General features: G+C 41.1%; 1 protein-coding gene across 4 annotated transcripts in view; it reads right to left on the bottom strand.

The window, feature by feature from the left end:
* Positions 1 to 17,560, bottom strand: part of USP48 (ubiquitin specific peptidase 48) — an 88,064-nt gene that overhangs the window by 45,231 nt on the left and 25,273 nt on the right. For all 4 annotated transcript variants that reach the window (XR_011534520.1, XM_070599400.1, XM_070599411.1 and 1 more), the window contains exons 2-8: positions 15,561 to 15,681; positions 14,773 to 14,929; positions 11,321 to 11,448; positions 10,335 to 10,459; positions 9,721 to 9,829; positions 7,079 to 7,212; positions 6,287 to 6,369 (exon numbers count right to left, since the gene is read on the bottom strand). Coding sequence is in view for 3 of the 4 variants with exons in the window: in XM_070599400.1 (XP_070455501.1) it covers positions 6,287 to 6,369; positions 7,079 to 7,212; positions 9,721 to 9,829; positions 10,335 to 10,459; positions 11,321 to 11,448; positions 14,773 to 14,929; positions 15,561 to 15,681 (857 nt within the window). In the remaining variant the exon portion in view is untranslated. The remainder of the gene's footprint in view (positions 1 to 6,286; positions 6,370 to 7,078; positions 7,213 to 9,720; positions 9,830 to 10,334; positions 10,460 to 11,320; positions 11,449 to 14,772; positions 14,930 to 15,560; positions 15,682 to 17,560) is intronic.

The following is a 17,560-nucleotide window of genomic DNA, read 5'->3' as shown; positions in this document are numbered from 1 at the left end:
AATAAATGACGGAATTAAAACTGAAAGTAAGGAATAAGAGTTTATAAAAATGAGGGGCCAGCCTGGTGGCACAGCAGTTAAGTTCACACGTTCTGCTTTGCCGGTTTGGATCCTGGGTGTGGACGTGGCACCACTTGTCAAGCCATGCTGTGGCAGGCATCCCACACACAAAGTAGAGGAAGATGGGCACAGATGTTAGTTTAGGGCCAGTCTTCCTCAGCAAAAAGAGGAAGACTGACAGCAGATGTTAGCTCAGGGCTAATCTTCCTCAAAAAAAAAAAAGAGAGAAAGATTATAAAAATGAAAATCAGATACGATAAAGAACCAAACTGAACTTCTAGAAATGAAAATTACAATAACTTAGACTCAAAAACTCTACAGAAAGGTCTAACAGCAGCTCAGGTTCAGGTGAACAGAGAATCAACAAAGTAGAAGGGAGAGTTGAAGAAATTACACAGAATGCAGGACAAAACAACAAAGAGGTAGGAGGGCCGAGTGAGAAAGTCTTAACATACATCTAATGGAATTCCAGAAGGAGAAGAGACAAAATCTTAAGAGAGAATGGTTGAGAAATTCTTGAATGCTCTTGTAGGGAGGTTAAATGTGTTAAAAATTCAACCCAGGGGCCAGCCCTGTGGCGTAGTGATTAAGTCTGGAGCGCTCCTGCTTTGGCGGCCCAAGTTCACAGGTTCAGATCCCAGGCACAGACCTATACCACTTGTCAGCCATGCTGCGGAAGCAACCCACATACAGAACAGAGGAAGACTGGGGCAGATGTTGGCTCAAAGCTGGTCTTCCTCAAGCAAAAACAGAAAAAAAGAGGGAGATTGGCAACAGGTTGGCTCAGGACTAATCTTCCTCACACACACAAAAATTAAACCCACACAGGTCAGTGACATGGCAGAACACCAAAACCAAAGAAAAAGATCCTAAAATAAGACAAAATAAAACAGGCTACCAATAAAGAACAATTAGGCTGCAACCAACTTCTCCACAGCAACGAAGGCCCCAAGACAACAGAATCTCTACGATGCTGACTGAAAACGTCCCCACTTAGAGAAAATAAACTTCACAAGAAGAAGACAGACATTTTCAGACAATGATCTGTGAAAACAATTTGTTGCCAACAGACCCTTAATAATTTTATAAGCTCTAATTCAAGAGAAAAAAGTGATTCCAGAAGGAAAGTCTAGAATACAGAAAGGACTGATAAACAAAGGAGGTGGGTAAACTAAACACCAATAGTCTTACATATGATAAAGCATACTAGGAGTTTCTTTTTTTAAAAAATAGGTAGAACGAAAATACATATGAAAAATAATTTAGCAGAAGATTGATTTCTTAGTGGCTTGATGTCCTTGTACTGTTTTTAGAGGGTAAAGGTATTAACTCGAGTTAAGTATGCATGTTATAATTTCTAGGTTAACTACTAAAAGAACAAAATAGTTATCAGACTATCCTAGGCTAGCCCCACCTGGTGGGCATCTCCACACTCCACATTTTAGGCCTTTCCTGGACTCACCCACCCACTGTTCTTTCTACTCCACTGTACTCTCCTAATTACTGCATGGTGAAGGTGAACCAAAGACAGCCTCTCCATCTCCCCAACCTCAGGACACCATAAAAAAACTCCTTAGCCCTGAACAGAGGAACAGAAAGAGAATGGAAAAAAAATGTCAGGGCATTAGACAGGCCTTTATACTTGGTTCTTACAACTTGGGTGAGCAAGGGGACCTCAAGCACTGAACTCGGTTTGTGATGATACCTAACTAGCAGGGACCCCAGGTGCCTGGCAGAAATAAAACTAAGGTATCTGTGGAGGAAGTGGCATCATCCTGGCCCTAAAGGAATTCCCATAAAAAACTTTGCATAGGGGCTGGCCCCGTGGCCGAGTGGTTAAGTTCGCGCGCTCCGCTGCAAGCGGCCCAGTGTTTCGTTGGTTCGAATCCTGGGCGCGGACATGGCACTGCTCATGAAACCACGCTGAGGCAGCGTCCCACATGCCACAACTAGAAGGACCCACAACCAAGAATATACAACTATGTACTGGGGGGCTTTGGGGAGAAAAAGGAAAAAATAAAATCTTTAAAAAAAAAAACAAAAAAACTTTGCATATGCAACAACCAGCAAGCAAAGAAAACCAAGTACAAAAAAAACAATACAACATTCAAAGAACCAGCTAAGACAGCAGAAGCAAACCTGCCCAATACTCCAACAAGGTCAGTCATGGATTACAAAACTAGGCTTTCTATGTTTAGAGAAATGAGAAGCTTGAAAATGGTATAAAGTTAATAGGAAACTATAAAAAGTGACACAAATTTGAATTTAAGGAAATATCAATAATTACAGTAAGTGGAAATGGACTAACAGATCCAGTTAAAAGATCAAGTTGGATTGAAGTTTTTGTATAAATTTGAAATTCTCCAACACAGAAGAATCTGAGAGGCAGACGGACGCATCTATGATGGTGTCTTTCTCCAGCTATCTTCAACAGTTCAGAGGAAGGAGCAGAGGCCGTAGGTAAGACTTAACCATGGGTTAAGTTTCGCCTGGCAATATTCCAAGAGGAGAAAGGGTAAACTAAACCATAACATTTAGGGATGCAAACTTATATAGGGAAACACCAAAGCAAAGAAAAAAGGAGAGGGGGTGAGTGCACTAAAAGTCAGATCAGCGGCTGCGTTTGAGGGAAGAAGCAGCTGTAACTGGGAGCGGGGTACAGGGGGCTTCGCAGCATGGGAGATGCTTCCTTTCTGGACCTGGTGGTGCTCAAGCAGACGCTCATCCTTAATAATTCTCCCAGATGTACATTTACGTATTTGGAACTTTTACAAATGTCGTATATTTTATAATGAAAGGGGGAAGAGGAGAGAATGAGATGCATGAAATCTAAACAATGGAAGGACAAGGTAGGGTATGACCTTCAGAAGGGCTGAGGAAGGGTGGAAGACAAGACCACTGAAGGAGAGAAGTTGTTATGAGATCAGCTGGAAAAATGTCTACAACAGGAGTTCTTAATAGTATTCCCTAAATTATTAATGAACACAATAAAGCAGAGAAGTATTAGCAATAACTATGACTTTATTACTAACACATAGCACAAAAATTTTCAAATCACATTACCACTGTTAACCTGATTTATTCTCATCAATGCACTACACTCATCAACTTCAGAATTATGGTAGTTTTGATCAGCCACTGGAACCTATTCTGTAAGGTGCCCCTATATTATTGTATCACGAATTTGCCTTAGCATTTTGATAACTATATTTAAATATATTTTGTTTCTTCTGACATTCTATGAATGAAATTCAGTCACCAGACTCTCAAAGTGGTCTACAGGGATATCAAAATCCCCAAGAACTATGGCAGGACGTGAGTTAAGAAGTCAGGAGCTAAATGTACAAGGAATGAGGATCCCTCTGTCTATAGATCTTTTACACCTGCACGCTCACCATCTAAAGAAACATGTGAATTCTCCTTCTAAAAACAGTTCTTCTATGTGCCAGCTCTGCTGGCGGGATGGTTAGGTTTAGCCTGCTCTGCTTCGGCAGCCCAGGTCTGGTCCCCCGTGCAGACCTATACCATCCATCAGTGGCCGTGCTGAGGTGGCAGCTCACACACAAAAAGAGGAAGACCAGCAACAGGTGTTAGCTCAGGGCGAGTCTTCCTCAGCAAAACAAACAAACAAACAAAACACAAAAAGCAGGGCCAGCCCGGTGGCACAGTGGTTGGGTGCGCATATTCCACTTCAGCGGCCCAGGGTTCACCGGTTCTGATTCTGGGTGCGGACATGGCACCACTTAGCAAACCATGCTGTGGCAGGCGTCCCACATATAAAGTAGAGGAAGATGGGCACAGATGTGAGCTCAGGGTCAGCCTCCCTCAGCAAAAAGAGAGAGGAGGATTGGCAGTGGATGTTAGCTCAGGGTTAAGCGTCCTCAAAAAAAAAAAAAAAAAAAAAAAGCAGGTCATCTTTTAAATCTATCCTCTCAGCTTTGTGTGGATGTGTGTGTGGAGACACAGGAATAACAGAGGAAAATATAAATACTGGTTATCTGAATGATACAATTACAGGTGGTTTTTATTTTTCTTCTTTATGCTTTCTGAATTTTCCAATTTATCTACAATGAACCAAACCCTATGCAATTTTAACAAAAGATAATTTGCTTTTAGATTCTACCTGTATAAGGTATAACATCTGTACAGCAAACATTACAACCCTACAAAAGACAGGCCTATAACTCCAAACTACTGGATTAATTTTACCAATCCTAATTAACAATTCTAAAATAAGAAGAAATTTTTTATTTCTCTATTTAAAAACTGAGAGTTTGCTACATTTAGTAAACCAACACAATAAAATTAAGTATTTCTACAGGTATTTTGACCTATCAAGTCCATTTGAAAAATATCTTCCTTGTTTTCTTTCCAGTACAAATTGGACAAACATGCAATGCATTTCATAACGATAATAAGAACTACTCAAACTCCTATAGCGGAGTTAAGGGAAGTGCTAATTTTACATCTGCTAAGTTTCTGGCCCCTGAGAAACCAGGGCTGTCAGACTTCTCCAATTTCAAACAATTGCCTGAACAAGGAAGCAGGAAGCAAACTACTACACGAAATGAACCACAGCTAAGTTTATCCTTTCAGCCAAATGTAACAGTAACAAAGTCCAGCAGCAAAGTCTATAAAAATGCTTTCTGGGGCAGGGCCTGTGGCCGAGTGGTTAGTTCACACGCTCCGCTTCGGCAGCCCAGGGTTTCGCCAGTTCGCATCCTGGGCACAGACACGGCATGGCTCATCGAGCCATGCTGAGGTGATGTCCCACATGCCACAACTAGGAGGACCCACAACTAAAAATATACAACTATGTACCGCGGGGCTTTGGGGAGAAAAAGGAAAAATAAAATCTTTAAAAAAACAAAACGCTTTCCTTATTCCATGGAGGTGCAAATTTTAAACCACAGTACCGATAGAGCATCACACATTTTAAAGCTTAAATATTTAACACATCACCCTCAACCTCCCCAATCATTTCTTTTAAAGGTTTTGTTTTATGTCTTGTTTCTATTGTAAGCTGCCTCCAGAACCTTTTTGTGCAAAGAGAGTTTATGATATAATTTCTATATAAAAAGTTTCAGGGGCCGGCCCCATGACTGAGTGGTTAAGTTAGCGCACTCTGTTTCTGCGGCCCAGGGTTTCACCATTTGGATCCTGAGGACGGACACGGCACTGCTCATCAAGCCATGCTGAGGTGGTGTCCCACATGCCACAACCAGAAGGGCCCACAACTAGAATATACAACCACGTACTGGGGGCCTCTGGGGACAAGAAGAAGAAAAAAGAAGACTGGTAACAGATGTTAGCTCAGGCGCCAATCTTTAAAAAAAAATTTTCATAAACTTTAAGATCAATCTTAACAGGGAAATAAAACAGGTCTTCTAGTCAGGGCAAGAGAAACAAAAGGGCAATTTTTAATTTTTCCTCTAATAAGATTCACCCTGTTTGGTAAGGTGAAGACCACCAAAATAGAAAAACAGTAAATTATTTCTTGTTCAACTATGTCACAGCATCCCAGAGCTTATCAGTGGTCACAGACAGGAAAAATTACAGCATAAATATTGCAATTATGCCACCTAATTTTTTTTGTTGTTGTTGTTTGGGTTTTTTTGAGGAAGATTAGCCCTGAGCTAACATCTGCTGCCAATCCTCCTCTTTTTGCTGAGGAAGACTGGCTCTGAGCTAACATCTGTGCCCATCTTCCTCTACCTTATATGTGGGACGCCTACCACAGCATGGCTTGCCAAGCGGTGCCATGTCCACACCTGGGATCCGAACCCATGAACCTGGGCCACCGAATTGGAATGCGCGAACTTAACTGCTGCACCACCAGCCTGGCCCCCACCTAATGTTTCTGATAAAATGTTAAAAAAAAAAAAAAAAGATTCCGTGAATGGAGGTAGCTCAGAGACTTAATGTCATGAGGACATACAGACATGGTATTGGGACTAACGGATCAAGTGTGGGTTCAGGAACAGTAAAATACTTTTTTCATTTTTTATTCTTTTATAGTCTTAATTAGGTAAATACTGATGAACCATCTAATCTTTATTATGTCCTTACAGAAAGTGAAAGTAACGTTTTGGCCCACCTAAAAAGCCTTTGTTCCCAGACAGCAAATAAAATTTAGTAGTAAACTGCTATTCTGTCTTCATCACAAGCAGATCACAAGTTACATTCTCTGAACATGCTAATCATCACTGCTCAGCAAAAACATTACCTTTATGTTCCACATAAGGCTCCATATCCAAAATTTCTGAGAAGCCAATGTAGGTATTCAGCTTTTTCTTATGTCCAGTTTGCCTAACCAAGAGGAAAGCTAATTATATTTATATTTAAAACAATCATAAAACATCGTATAAGCTCTATCAGCTATTTTAACAAACTCCATAGTAGGCAGGTAGATTTCATTTAGCAATCTCGCCCAAAAACCTGTATGATGAGCAGTAAACATAACACTTGTCTTATAATTGGGCAAAGGATAACCAATAGATTAAAAGGCATAAATTTAAAGTGCTGATTCCAAATAAAACACATTTCCAGAAGTCTTAATTTAATCACACACAAAAAACCCCCACGGATGCTCCTGCTTTACAGAAGGAATGCAGATGTGTAAACATCACCTGAATTTAACACTAAAAGATCTATTCCCATGGGGGTGGGGGATCGTTTAAGCCGCAGAAATTTTACTCTAGTTCTTACACAATAATACAGAATGTAAAGGTAATTCCGTTCCTGTTTGCTTTTCCTATGCAGTTTTTAACAATTTCTCAGAATAAAAACATAAGGATTCTCTCCTTTTCCAGTTCTCACTTATATATGCCTGGCTTCTTCAAGAAGTTTGTGATGACACCATGAAATACTGGCATTTCAGAATGAGAGGCTCCAGCTAGAACTTTCACCCCCAAATCTAGCGTTTCAGATTGTAAGCATTTTCTCATCTCCTCTAAGGTGAAGTCCGTGCGTGCGGCCGCACCGCGAGCAGCAAGCCGCGCCGCCCGCACGCCCTCACCTGTCAAAGACAAAGCGCATCAGCTGTAAGTTCAGGGTGCAGGGGAGGCTGAGGAGGCGGATCTTCCTTGTCGCGTTCTGTTTGCTTTGACAGTTTTCACAGAAGTATCGATTGTCTCCTTCTAATTTTTCCTCCTGATCAGAAATAAGACATATTAGTTAAAAAAAAAAAATCAGAAGATGAAAAGATTTAAAAGAAGTGATCAAATCTTTGGTGTAAAGCACAATTTCATTTTAATTAACAGCTCCCATTCTAGCTGTTTAAAATCAAGCTTTTATAAATAATGAAGGACACGTGAGGGAACAGACACTGCTGGGCAGTGTGACATTATTAATTTGTAAATTTAAAATTGATGTGCCTCTTTCTGAAATGTAGGATTTTAAAAATACTTATTTGAGGTCTTTTGTCCTAACGATTCCACTTCTGGGAATTCTAAGGAAGTAGGTTTAAAAAAGAAAAATCAGAGGCTGGCCCAGTGGCGCAGTGGTTAAGTTCACACACTCCGCTTCTCGGCGGCCCGGGGTTCGCCAGTTCCAATCCCGGGTGCGAACATGGCACCACTGGGCAAAAGCCATGCTGTGGTAGGCGTCCCATGTATAGAGCAGAGGAAGATGGGCATAGGTGTTAGCTCAGGGCCAGTCCTCCTCATCAAAAAGAGGAGTATTGGTAGTAGTTAGCTCAGGGCTAATCTTCCTCAAAAAGAAAAAAATAAAAATCACGTGTACTTTGATGCAAAATTAACTTAAAAACAGTTTTAAAAGGGTAGAAACTGCATATGGGCACCAGAATACAAAATTACATATACAAAAAATTTTACACATACATATATTCACAACATTCATGAGACAAAGCCAAAAAAGGAGCACAGGAAACTCCAACGTCACAGCCAATAGTGATTTTTTCCTAAATTTTTCTTCTATGTTTCTGTAATAGCTTTTTGATACAGATTATTGTAGGTAATACAATCCTAGTACCACCACTTTATTCACTTGGCTTCCAAGATACCATGCTCGCCTGTTTTCCACTTACCTCACTGGCCAGTACTCCTCAGCATCCTTTGCCAGCTCTCCCTATCTCCCTGATCCCTCAATGTCTGAATGTCCCTGCTCAGTCCTTGGTCCTCGTCTCTCTGTCACTGCCTTGATGGTTTTATCCAGCCCCGACTTCTCCCCTGAACTGTACCTCTCAAGTGTAATGTGCCCTATGCAAACTCCTAATTCCTCTCCCAACCTGCTCCTCCCACAGTCCTTCCCATCCCGCACATGGCGACTCCACTCCTCTAGCCGCTCAGGCCAAAGACTCAGTAATCCTTGACTCCTTTCTGTCTCTCCAGATCCAGTCTGCAAATTTTATCAACTCTACTTTGAAAATATATCTAAAATCCAGACACTACTTATCCCCTCTTCAGCTTACCTTTGGTCCAAGCCACCATCAACTCCTGCTGTCTGTCCTTGTCCCATCTTCAGCCTATTCTCAAGATAGCACCCAGGGTTAGAACAGATTGTATCACTCCTCTGCTCACAACCCTCTGATGGCTCTCATCTCGCTCAGAGTTAAGTCAGACTCCTGACAAAGCTATACCAGGCCCTGGCTGATATGGTCCTTAGTTCCCTCTACGACTCCATTTTCTAGCCTTCTCCCCTTGCTTATTCACTTCAGCCACACTGACCTCCTTGCTGTTCCTCAAACTACCAGGCACGTCCTCGTCTCAGGGTCTGCACTTAGAACACTCCTCTCTGATTCTTGCTTGGCTCCCTCCTTCACCTTCAATAATTTTATTTCAAACTCCAACCAACCTCACCCTCCTCATTGCACATTCCCCATCCCGCTTCCCTGCTTTATTTGTCTCCATAGCACTTATTATAGTTGACACACTACATATTTTCCTTATTTTACTGTCCCTCCCTGGTTCCCATACCACTAAATTCAAAGCTCCTCGAAGGCAATTTTTTTGTCTGTTCATTCACTATCGCTATCCCCAACAGCTGACAAGTGCCCGACCACTGTACACACTCGATCAATGTTTAGCTGAATGAATTCAATAAATGACTACTTCCAGCATGCTAATGGTTGTGCTAAATGGGTAGGGAAAGTACAAAAATATTTTAAGAAAGGAAGCGATGCCATAAGCTCATCCATTTTGCTGCATGTCTGCTCCTACTTGGTTACAAAGGTTTCCTCTTCGCAGCTGTTCCACTCAGAACAAAAGGGAAACACTTCCACAGCTCTACGTAAATCTAAACATGCGGAAAGTAGAAAAATGGAGTGGAGGCACTGAAGCAGGGCCATACTGATGTAAAACATCTGCATTCCACAGTCTAGCTCTCATTAAACGAAAAGGTAAATTAAGCTGATGGTAACAGCTTAGATCTCCTTAAATGCTCTACTGCACCCAATCACACAATAAAATTTTACACATACATAACTTGACATATAAAATAACCTGAACCAAAAATTATTTTAAGACACAGCCTGCTTCAATACATTATAATTTACAAAGTTTCTTCTACATCATTACATAAACAGAGACACTTCATATGTAGAAAAAGTTGAGTTAATTTATCCATTAAATCAAAAAAAAATTCATGGTAGCAAGTAGCTGTCAATGAGCAGAAACAACATATACACCAAAATTTGAATACCTTCAAAAATTCCGAGATACAATCCGTTAACTGTTTGTGGCCTTGGATATTTAACTCCAGTTCATAAAACTTTGATAAAAGCTTAGACTCTCTGCCACACTGATTGCAACTACAATAAAAGAGAGTGATAAAATTAAGATCGAGTGGCAAAACCAATAACGTTCTATTGCATTACATCCCACAAATACGTAAAGAAGCATTTATTGCCTTAGTCCTCTCACACAGAAATTACTTACACTATGTGTGTTTAAAAGATAAATAAAAAGAAGAAGCAATTGGTGAGGCCATGTATTTTATGATTAGGGAAATTTTTAAGAGTTATTTTACATTTACTCTCAGTATTCCAGCCGGCTCCAATCTTACTCTTTCAGCTCACCCCACAGCCATAAAGTAAATGGCAAGAACTCAGACACACTTCCCAACACCGGGGTGGGTTCAACAGCAATTATCAAGTCAATTGTTTACATGTTCCCATGGAAATAGATAACTATAAATATTTCAGGTCCCATGACAGCCCACTAAAGCTATAATTTGGAACTGAACTGCAAACTAGATAACATATGAGCAACTGTCTGAGAATAAAATGGACCAGGAAAAAGCTGAAACACACTTACACAGTTACATAAGCATATTCCCCACAGAACTGCTGCTGGACAATGTTACGAACATCTGGATTCTTTTGTTTAGACAAAGTATCTTCCAAAAGAGACATAAAGAGCTTTGAAAATTCTTGGGCATCCTACAACACAAGTTTGGGTTAATAAAAAGAAAAATCATATCTTGCTTTTCAACTTCTAGTACAAATAGTAACAAGTTAAATATTCCAGAAACTATCTGTACTTTGAACCTGGCCTTTTGAAACAAGGCCTTGAGCTATGTCGAATCAGTTTTTGCCCACATATGAATTTTTAGAAATGGAATCAAGGAAAATGTGCAATATACTGGACAATAAATAAACACACTAATTCAAAATAGAAAAAAACTAATTTTTCTTAAAGATTTTATTTCTCCTTTTTCTCCCCAAAGCCCCCCAGTACATAGTTGTACATTTTTAGTTGTGAGTCCTTCTAGCTGTGGCATGTGGGATGCTGCCCAAGCGTGGCTTGATAAGTGGTGCCACATCCATGCCCAGGATCCAAAGTGACGAAACACTGGGACGATGAAGCAGAGCGTGGAAACCCAACCACTCGGCCACAGGGCCGGCCCCCGAAAAATACTACTTTTTAAAAAGCATTTCAGGGGCCAGCCCCCTGGCCAAGTGGTTAAGTTCACATGCCCCACTTTGGCGGCCCAGGGTTTAGGCAGTTTGGATGCTGGGCGTGCACCTAGCACCGCTCAACAGGCCATACTGAGGCAACATCCCACATAGCAGAACCAGAAGGACCCATATCTAGAATATACAACTATGTATTGGGGGGGGGGCAGGGAGTTGGGTTTGGGGAAAAGAAGAAAAAAAAGAAGATTGGTTGGCAACAGATGTTAACTCAGGGGCCAATTTAAAAAAAGAAAAGGCATTTCACTTCATTTCCTTCTACAAACATTCTAAGGAACGACACTTGGGTATCTTTTTATATTAAAAATAATAACAGAAGGTTCTTACCTGCTGCTGCCCCGTGTCCAAGCCCAAGGCTTTAACAAAGCCCGACGGATCAATGTATCGCCTGTTACTGTTTTGCAACAATGCAAACAAGTACTGGAGATGCTCACAAATTGTTTGAGGCTCATAATCTATTAAAAAATATATGTGTTTGATTTTGTTAGACAAAAACAAAATCTGCTTTTTTTTAAAATATACTTCTTTTCATGTTCTTCACATGAGAACATAATTAAACACTCTTACATTCAAACTATACTAGTATTTTATCACAGTCTTAAAACTGTAAAAGAAACAAATTAGCAATCACATGTCTTTCGGAAGTAATAAGGCAGCCACAGCTGTCTATCTACATCTATATACATCCCCTAAACACAGGAGGTTATACATGCGTGACAACAGCGGCAGTCATGACTAGTTTCTAGAGGGTCAAATCACAATGACACATCCATTCCAGTAGTAAACATCATACACCGTGTTTACCATTCGCTTAAGGTGGCCAAATACTTCAATATAATGTCTTTAATATGGATTCGCCACAAGTAGAGCAAGTGACAGGAACCTCAAGCATAGAGACTCAAACTTGAACTTACAACGCAATGATGCACTGTCAAAAATCCTAGAACTTTAGAGCTGAAGTTTTAATGACTGGGGCAAAGTATGCACATAGGGAGCATGACTCTCAAGAGCCCTAAAACTGCTGAGCACTGTCTTTTGCACCACTTATCAATTTATTGCCTCTCAGATCCAAATCCACCCTTCTTTGCCTGCTCTGTGATAACTGAGATGAGCTCTGCAAATACTTCTCCTCTGCGGGCTAGTGCAAGGTCAAGTCTTGTCAGTAGGGGGCACTGGAGGTTTCAGTGGTGCGTCTTTCACCAGCCTCTGCCGGGAGACGCAACACGCTCACGCACACGCGCGCACACACACCATTCTTAGGACTCCGGGTTCCTGCAGCAGCTCCCTCCAGCGCCTCCTCTGCTACCTTCACAGTGGAATGTCTCTGGTGAGGCACTTCCTCTTGGATGGCCACCCTGAGACTAACCTTCGGGGCACCCTCTCAGGTGACAGGCGAGGCAGGGGCTTCTGAGGCCCAGCTCTCCCTGTGGAGTTTTCAGCAGGGACCCCACTGACGCCTCTCAGCACCTTTGGACCACCTAGTGAGCCCTGGCAGAGCCCTCTCTGTCTGGAGGCCTGCATCTCAGGCGTGGGCAGTGGGGGTGAGGGACTCCTCCCTGGGCGCTCTCTTCCAGTCCTAGGGGTAGTGGCTGCTCCCTCCATCTGCTAGTCCTGTATTCTTTCAAGTCCTCTTTAATCCTCACTAACCAATTCCCCAATTACTTGAATTTCCTATTAATAATTCCCTACTCTCTATTCCAACTATTGCGTAGTTTTTGTCTCCTGATTGGACTCTGAATGGTTTATCTCTTTCTTACCAACTTTCAGGAAGTCAATATTTCATTTGTAAAATATAGATAAAAATCTGACTTCCTGGGGTGCAAGGGCTTTGCAGGCTGTTAAAAGCTATTCAAGCAAGTTTGTAACTATTCCAACCTGTATTTTACAGGTCAGACACTCTGTAAGGTCTTAACTCACACTCTGCTGGTTTTCCTAGGTTGAAACTTAAGAGTTCATCATTTCCAACATAAACTCTTTCCACTTCCCTGCACCGTGCCTGTTAAGGTAGCCCAGAAACGTATACTCATCAGAGAACAAGGTGAAGGACTTCGACGAAATACAAAAATTTGGGGCCAATCCCGTGGCCAAGTGGCTCAGTGTGCACGCTCCACTTTGGCGGCCCAGGGTTTCTCCAGTTCGGATCCTGGGCACGGACGTGGCACTGCTCGTCAGGCCATGCTGAAGCGGCGTCCCACATGCCACAACTAGAAGGACCCACAACTAAAATATACAACTATGTACTGGGGGGATTTGAGGGAAAAAAGCAGGAAAAAAAAAGAAGATTGGCAACAGTCGTTAGCTCAGGTGCCAATCCTTTAAAAAAATATATATATATAAAAATGTATGTATTCAGAAACTTAACAAAATATTTCTCTTTTGTTGAGGAAGATTAGCACTGAGCTAACATCTGCTGCCAATCCACCTCTTTTTGCTGAGGAAGACTGGCCCTGAGCTAACATTCATGCCCATCTTCCTCTATTTTATATGTGGGATGCCTGCCAGAGCATGGCTTGACAAGCGGTGCATAGGTCTGCACCCGGGATGCGAACTGGCAAACCCCAGGCCTTGGAAGCGGAATGTGCGAACTTAACCACTGCACCACCAGGCCGGCCCCAAACAAAACATTTCATGAAGATACACATTAAAGCCACAATACTCCAAGAAGGCCATGGTACACCATTTTATAAAATACAAATTTAGTCTGCACTTTTATTTAGCTGTCTTCTCACTGGTAAATTTATACACCAGCAAAACAATGCTAAAAATTAAAAATAATACATTTACCTTACTCATCCTTTACACACTATTACTTTAAATAATATACTATTAATCTAGATTTAAATATTCAGAACTATAGAAATAAAGCATTGAGGAAACAAACGTTAAGAATTTTTAAGTGCTGTGTTTTGAAGCAAAGACTGCTATTAACAAGGACCAGGACTCTGAAGCATCCCCACTGTCGAATCCTACCTCTTCTCTCTCTGAGTCCAAGACAGCAGCCATCTGCTCAAATCATACCACGTAAAAGATGGCACAGGATTCACAGGTGGGAACAAGAGTCGAAAGTTCCCAACTTGGAGCTCCCAGACCTACGGGATCTTACACACTCACCCCCTCCACCCTCCAGCTTTGAGAAGGAGAAAAATCTGGTTCATTCCATGAAAGTTCCATCTCGAAGAGAATAATCTCTAAAAAGTAATCTCAATTAGGAAGAACAATCCACATACTGTGGCATGAAAAAAACTAAGTGATTCCAGCGGAACAATTTGAAACTGATTCTGTGTAAGTCTGCAATGAGTGTAGTCACATATAGTGGCTGATTTTCCCCAGGTCGTTAATTTCATCTTAATTTCAGAGGGCGTCATGTAAGTGAGTCTATTTGGGAATCAGGACATTGGTTACATTGAAGTATTAAGTCTCTCAAATTCAGGACAACAGAAAGCCTGTCTGCTTTACTCACTGATTTTTATCAATCACTAGAAATTAACGGACAACAATCACAGCATATGCATAGAAAAACTGCAGATGTAAGCTACATAAGCTACATAATCAAATGCCTTTCCTTCACTTGAATATTAGCCATTTTGGTGCAGAAATGATAAATATACAGAAAAAAGGGAAAAAGATTTTGAATCCTGACAACGTTTACAGAGGATCCAGCACCACAGCTGGCACATAAGGAGCACGTGACAGTCAGTTTCCTCTATTTGTTGGTTCAGAAGTGATCCAGGTGGCAATACACTCAGGAGTGAGCCCTCCTCGCACCCATCCCCACTGACCTTTCTCTTCTTGGATGCCATCTCCCATCATGTAGTCGCTACAGGTACTTGGACATAAGTATAGCGCCTGCCGAAGCTCCAAGTTGAGAAACCACACTTGAAGAAATGTGTTGACGTAACAAGTAGCTCCAAGGTTCGTGAGGCCCACAAATGAGTTCTACAAAAATACAAAATTTACAATTATAGAATCAATTTCCCTTTAAAAAAAAATTATGAGGCAGCCAGCCCCATAGCTGAATGGTTAAGTTCATGTGCTCTGCTTCGGCGGCCCAGGGTTTCGCCAGTTCGGATCCTGGGCGCAAACCCAGCACTGCTCATCAGGCCATGATGAGGCGGCGTCCCACAGAGCAGAGCCAGAAGGACCCACAGCTAGAATACACAGCTATGGACCGAGGGGCTTTGGGGAGAAGAAGGAGGGGGGAAAAAAAGAAAAAGACAAATTTAAAAAGAACACAAGCCCAAGAAAGCAAAGTGATATTACAGGAGTTTGTTCCCCTGCATCAGCGCCTCCCTCCAAGAGCCTTAAAAAGAGTTCAGAATAAAACAGGCAGCGTTAACACAAACACAGAATCGGCATTTAAACTAAAACTGCTATTTAAAGGCTTACTGGATTATATAGCTACCTGTTTAAAATCACACCACTAAAAACTGCTCCAATTCAAGCAGTTTAGTCTTAAATTCCACTACTTATCTTAACACTGCATAGGTTTCTGATCATAGGAACAAAATAAAACAAAACAGAAACAGAGGAATACCATATAGTAATCATTTAAAAAGTGATGGCTTACCTTTTTCCTCCTCTCACAGTTGGGATCATCGATGTTATGAAAACTATTTTCATCTATTTCTCCTAACCAAATATGCTCACCAATCCCAACCAAGCAATTCGGATTTCCTTTGCAGTTTCGTCTACGAAAAAAATATTATTGTTGAATTGTAAGATACCATAGTTTCATGATAGGAAACATGCAAACTAATTAAAACTATAACCATAAGACCATTTTTCATCTATGTCTTATCCATAAGATTAGCACAACCAAGAAAAGTATACCACCACACTCTGTGTGGGGGTGATGCTGTGGGGAAAGGGCACTCATGCACTGCTGATGGGAATGCAAACTGGTAAGGGCTTTTATGGAGAGGAATTCTGCAATCTCTAACAAAACTACATACACGGCCACCTTCTGACCTAGCAATTTCATTTCTAGGAATTCACCTTGAAGATGCGCAAAAACACATGCACTAGGTCATTCACTGCAGTGCTGTTTGCACCTACAAAATACTGCAAACAACCCAAATGACCAAACACGGGCTATGGCACATCCACAAAATGGAGTCCTACGCAGCGGAAACACGGAAAACACATGAAGCCCTCTACGAACTGTTGCAGAATAATTTCCAGGACATATTAGTAAGGAAGGAAAGCAAAGTGCAAATAGTGTCTGTAAGATGCTATTTTTTTGGTGTAAGATGGGAAAATAAGAAAATCTGCTCATTTGAGCATAAAGAAACAAAGGATAAACCAGAGACTAATGAAATTGGTTACCTACAGAGCATAAATGGGATAAAAAAGAAAAAGATTTAAAAAAGAGAGGTGTGTGACACTTTTCTGAATTTATCTTTCCATACATTGCTGAGTTTATGGGCCATGTGTATGTTACACATACACACATATGAAAATAAATCAGTAAGGATGGGGGAACCCTAAATTCAACACCAACAGAAACATATTTCAATTGAATAACGTACCCACACTGAAGGGAGGAGGGGTGGGGAACCAACCCAAGCAGAATGAAGACAGTCATTAGCGGGCTCTGCCCTCAGGCTAAAGACAAAGGAACAGATACTAAACTCTAAGAGCTTCCTTTTCACAGCTGTAGGTTAACAATTCTGAAACAATATCCTGTACATTCTACAATTAAACACATAAGTACATACACTGGGGATAAAGAAAACCAAGTTTTGGAGAGGAAAGTTACAAATAAGAAAGGAAGAATAAAATGAACCCTGCAATACTGATTAGGAATTACAGGTGTAAGTGTAAACTTGTGGGTTTTAACAGAGAGAGATAGGTACATTAGGGTTGTCAGATAAAATACAAGACAGAAGCTATTTGAATTTCAGATAAACGACATATTTATACTAAAAAAGTATTTGTTGTATATCTGAAATTTAATCAGGCAACCTAAGCTAGATACCTTTTGGCAAGCTGAGGGCCTAAAAGCAGTAACATGAGCACTCTTAACAACAAGATCTTGACTTCTAAATATTCCCCACTCAAAGAACCCAGGACTCTGGAAAAACGGCTGATTCCAAGGCTGGGTAGGGAAAGTACAAGATGAACATGGAACATCTTCCTGTGCGTAAAAAGTAAGGATGTACTCAAAGAATCATGGGGACACAAAAGGACAGCTCGCAGGGGGCTCCCTGTGGCCAAATCCGGAACAATGTGAGCAACAAAATACATAACAGGATTAAAACCTAGGGAACAAAGTGGGAACCCATCGTGAAATAGACGGCTGGCTGGATGGATGAGAAATCGCTTCCTTAGAGAAGAAAGCCAGTCATCAAAGTAGAAGGAAGGACAGAATTAGAAAATCACCATTTGGCATCCATGAGATTAACACAAGAATCACCGACCGATGCTAATGTAGCAAGTTTGAGTAAGAGAGTATTTACATAGTCTCAAAGTATCTCAGCACAAGTTGTTCATTAATTACAAAAGGAAAAATAGTATCTTTCGGTGAAGAGACCTGGCAGACACCACTTTAACTAAATGACCAAAGGG

Source organism: Equus przewalskii, chromosome 2, assembly GCF_037783145.1.
Source record: "Equus przewalskii isolate Varuska chromosome 2, EquPr2, whole genome shotgun sequence".
In the NCBI taxonomy this organism is placed as follows: Eukaryota; Metazoa; Chordata; class Mammalia; order Perissodactyla; family Equidae; genus Equus; species Equus przewalskii.
This window is presented reverse-complemented; position numbering and strand designations above follow the sequence as displayed.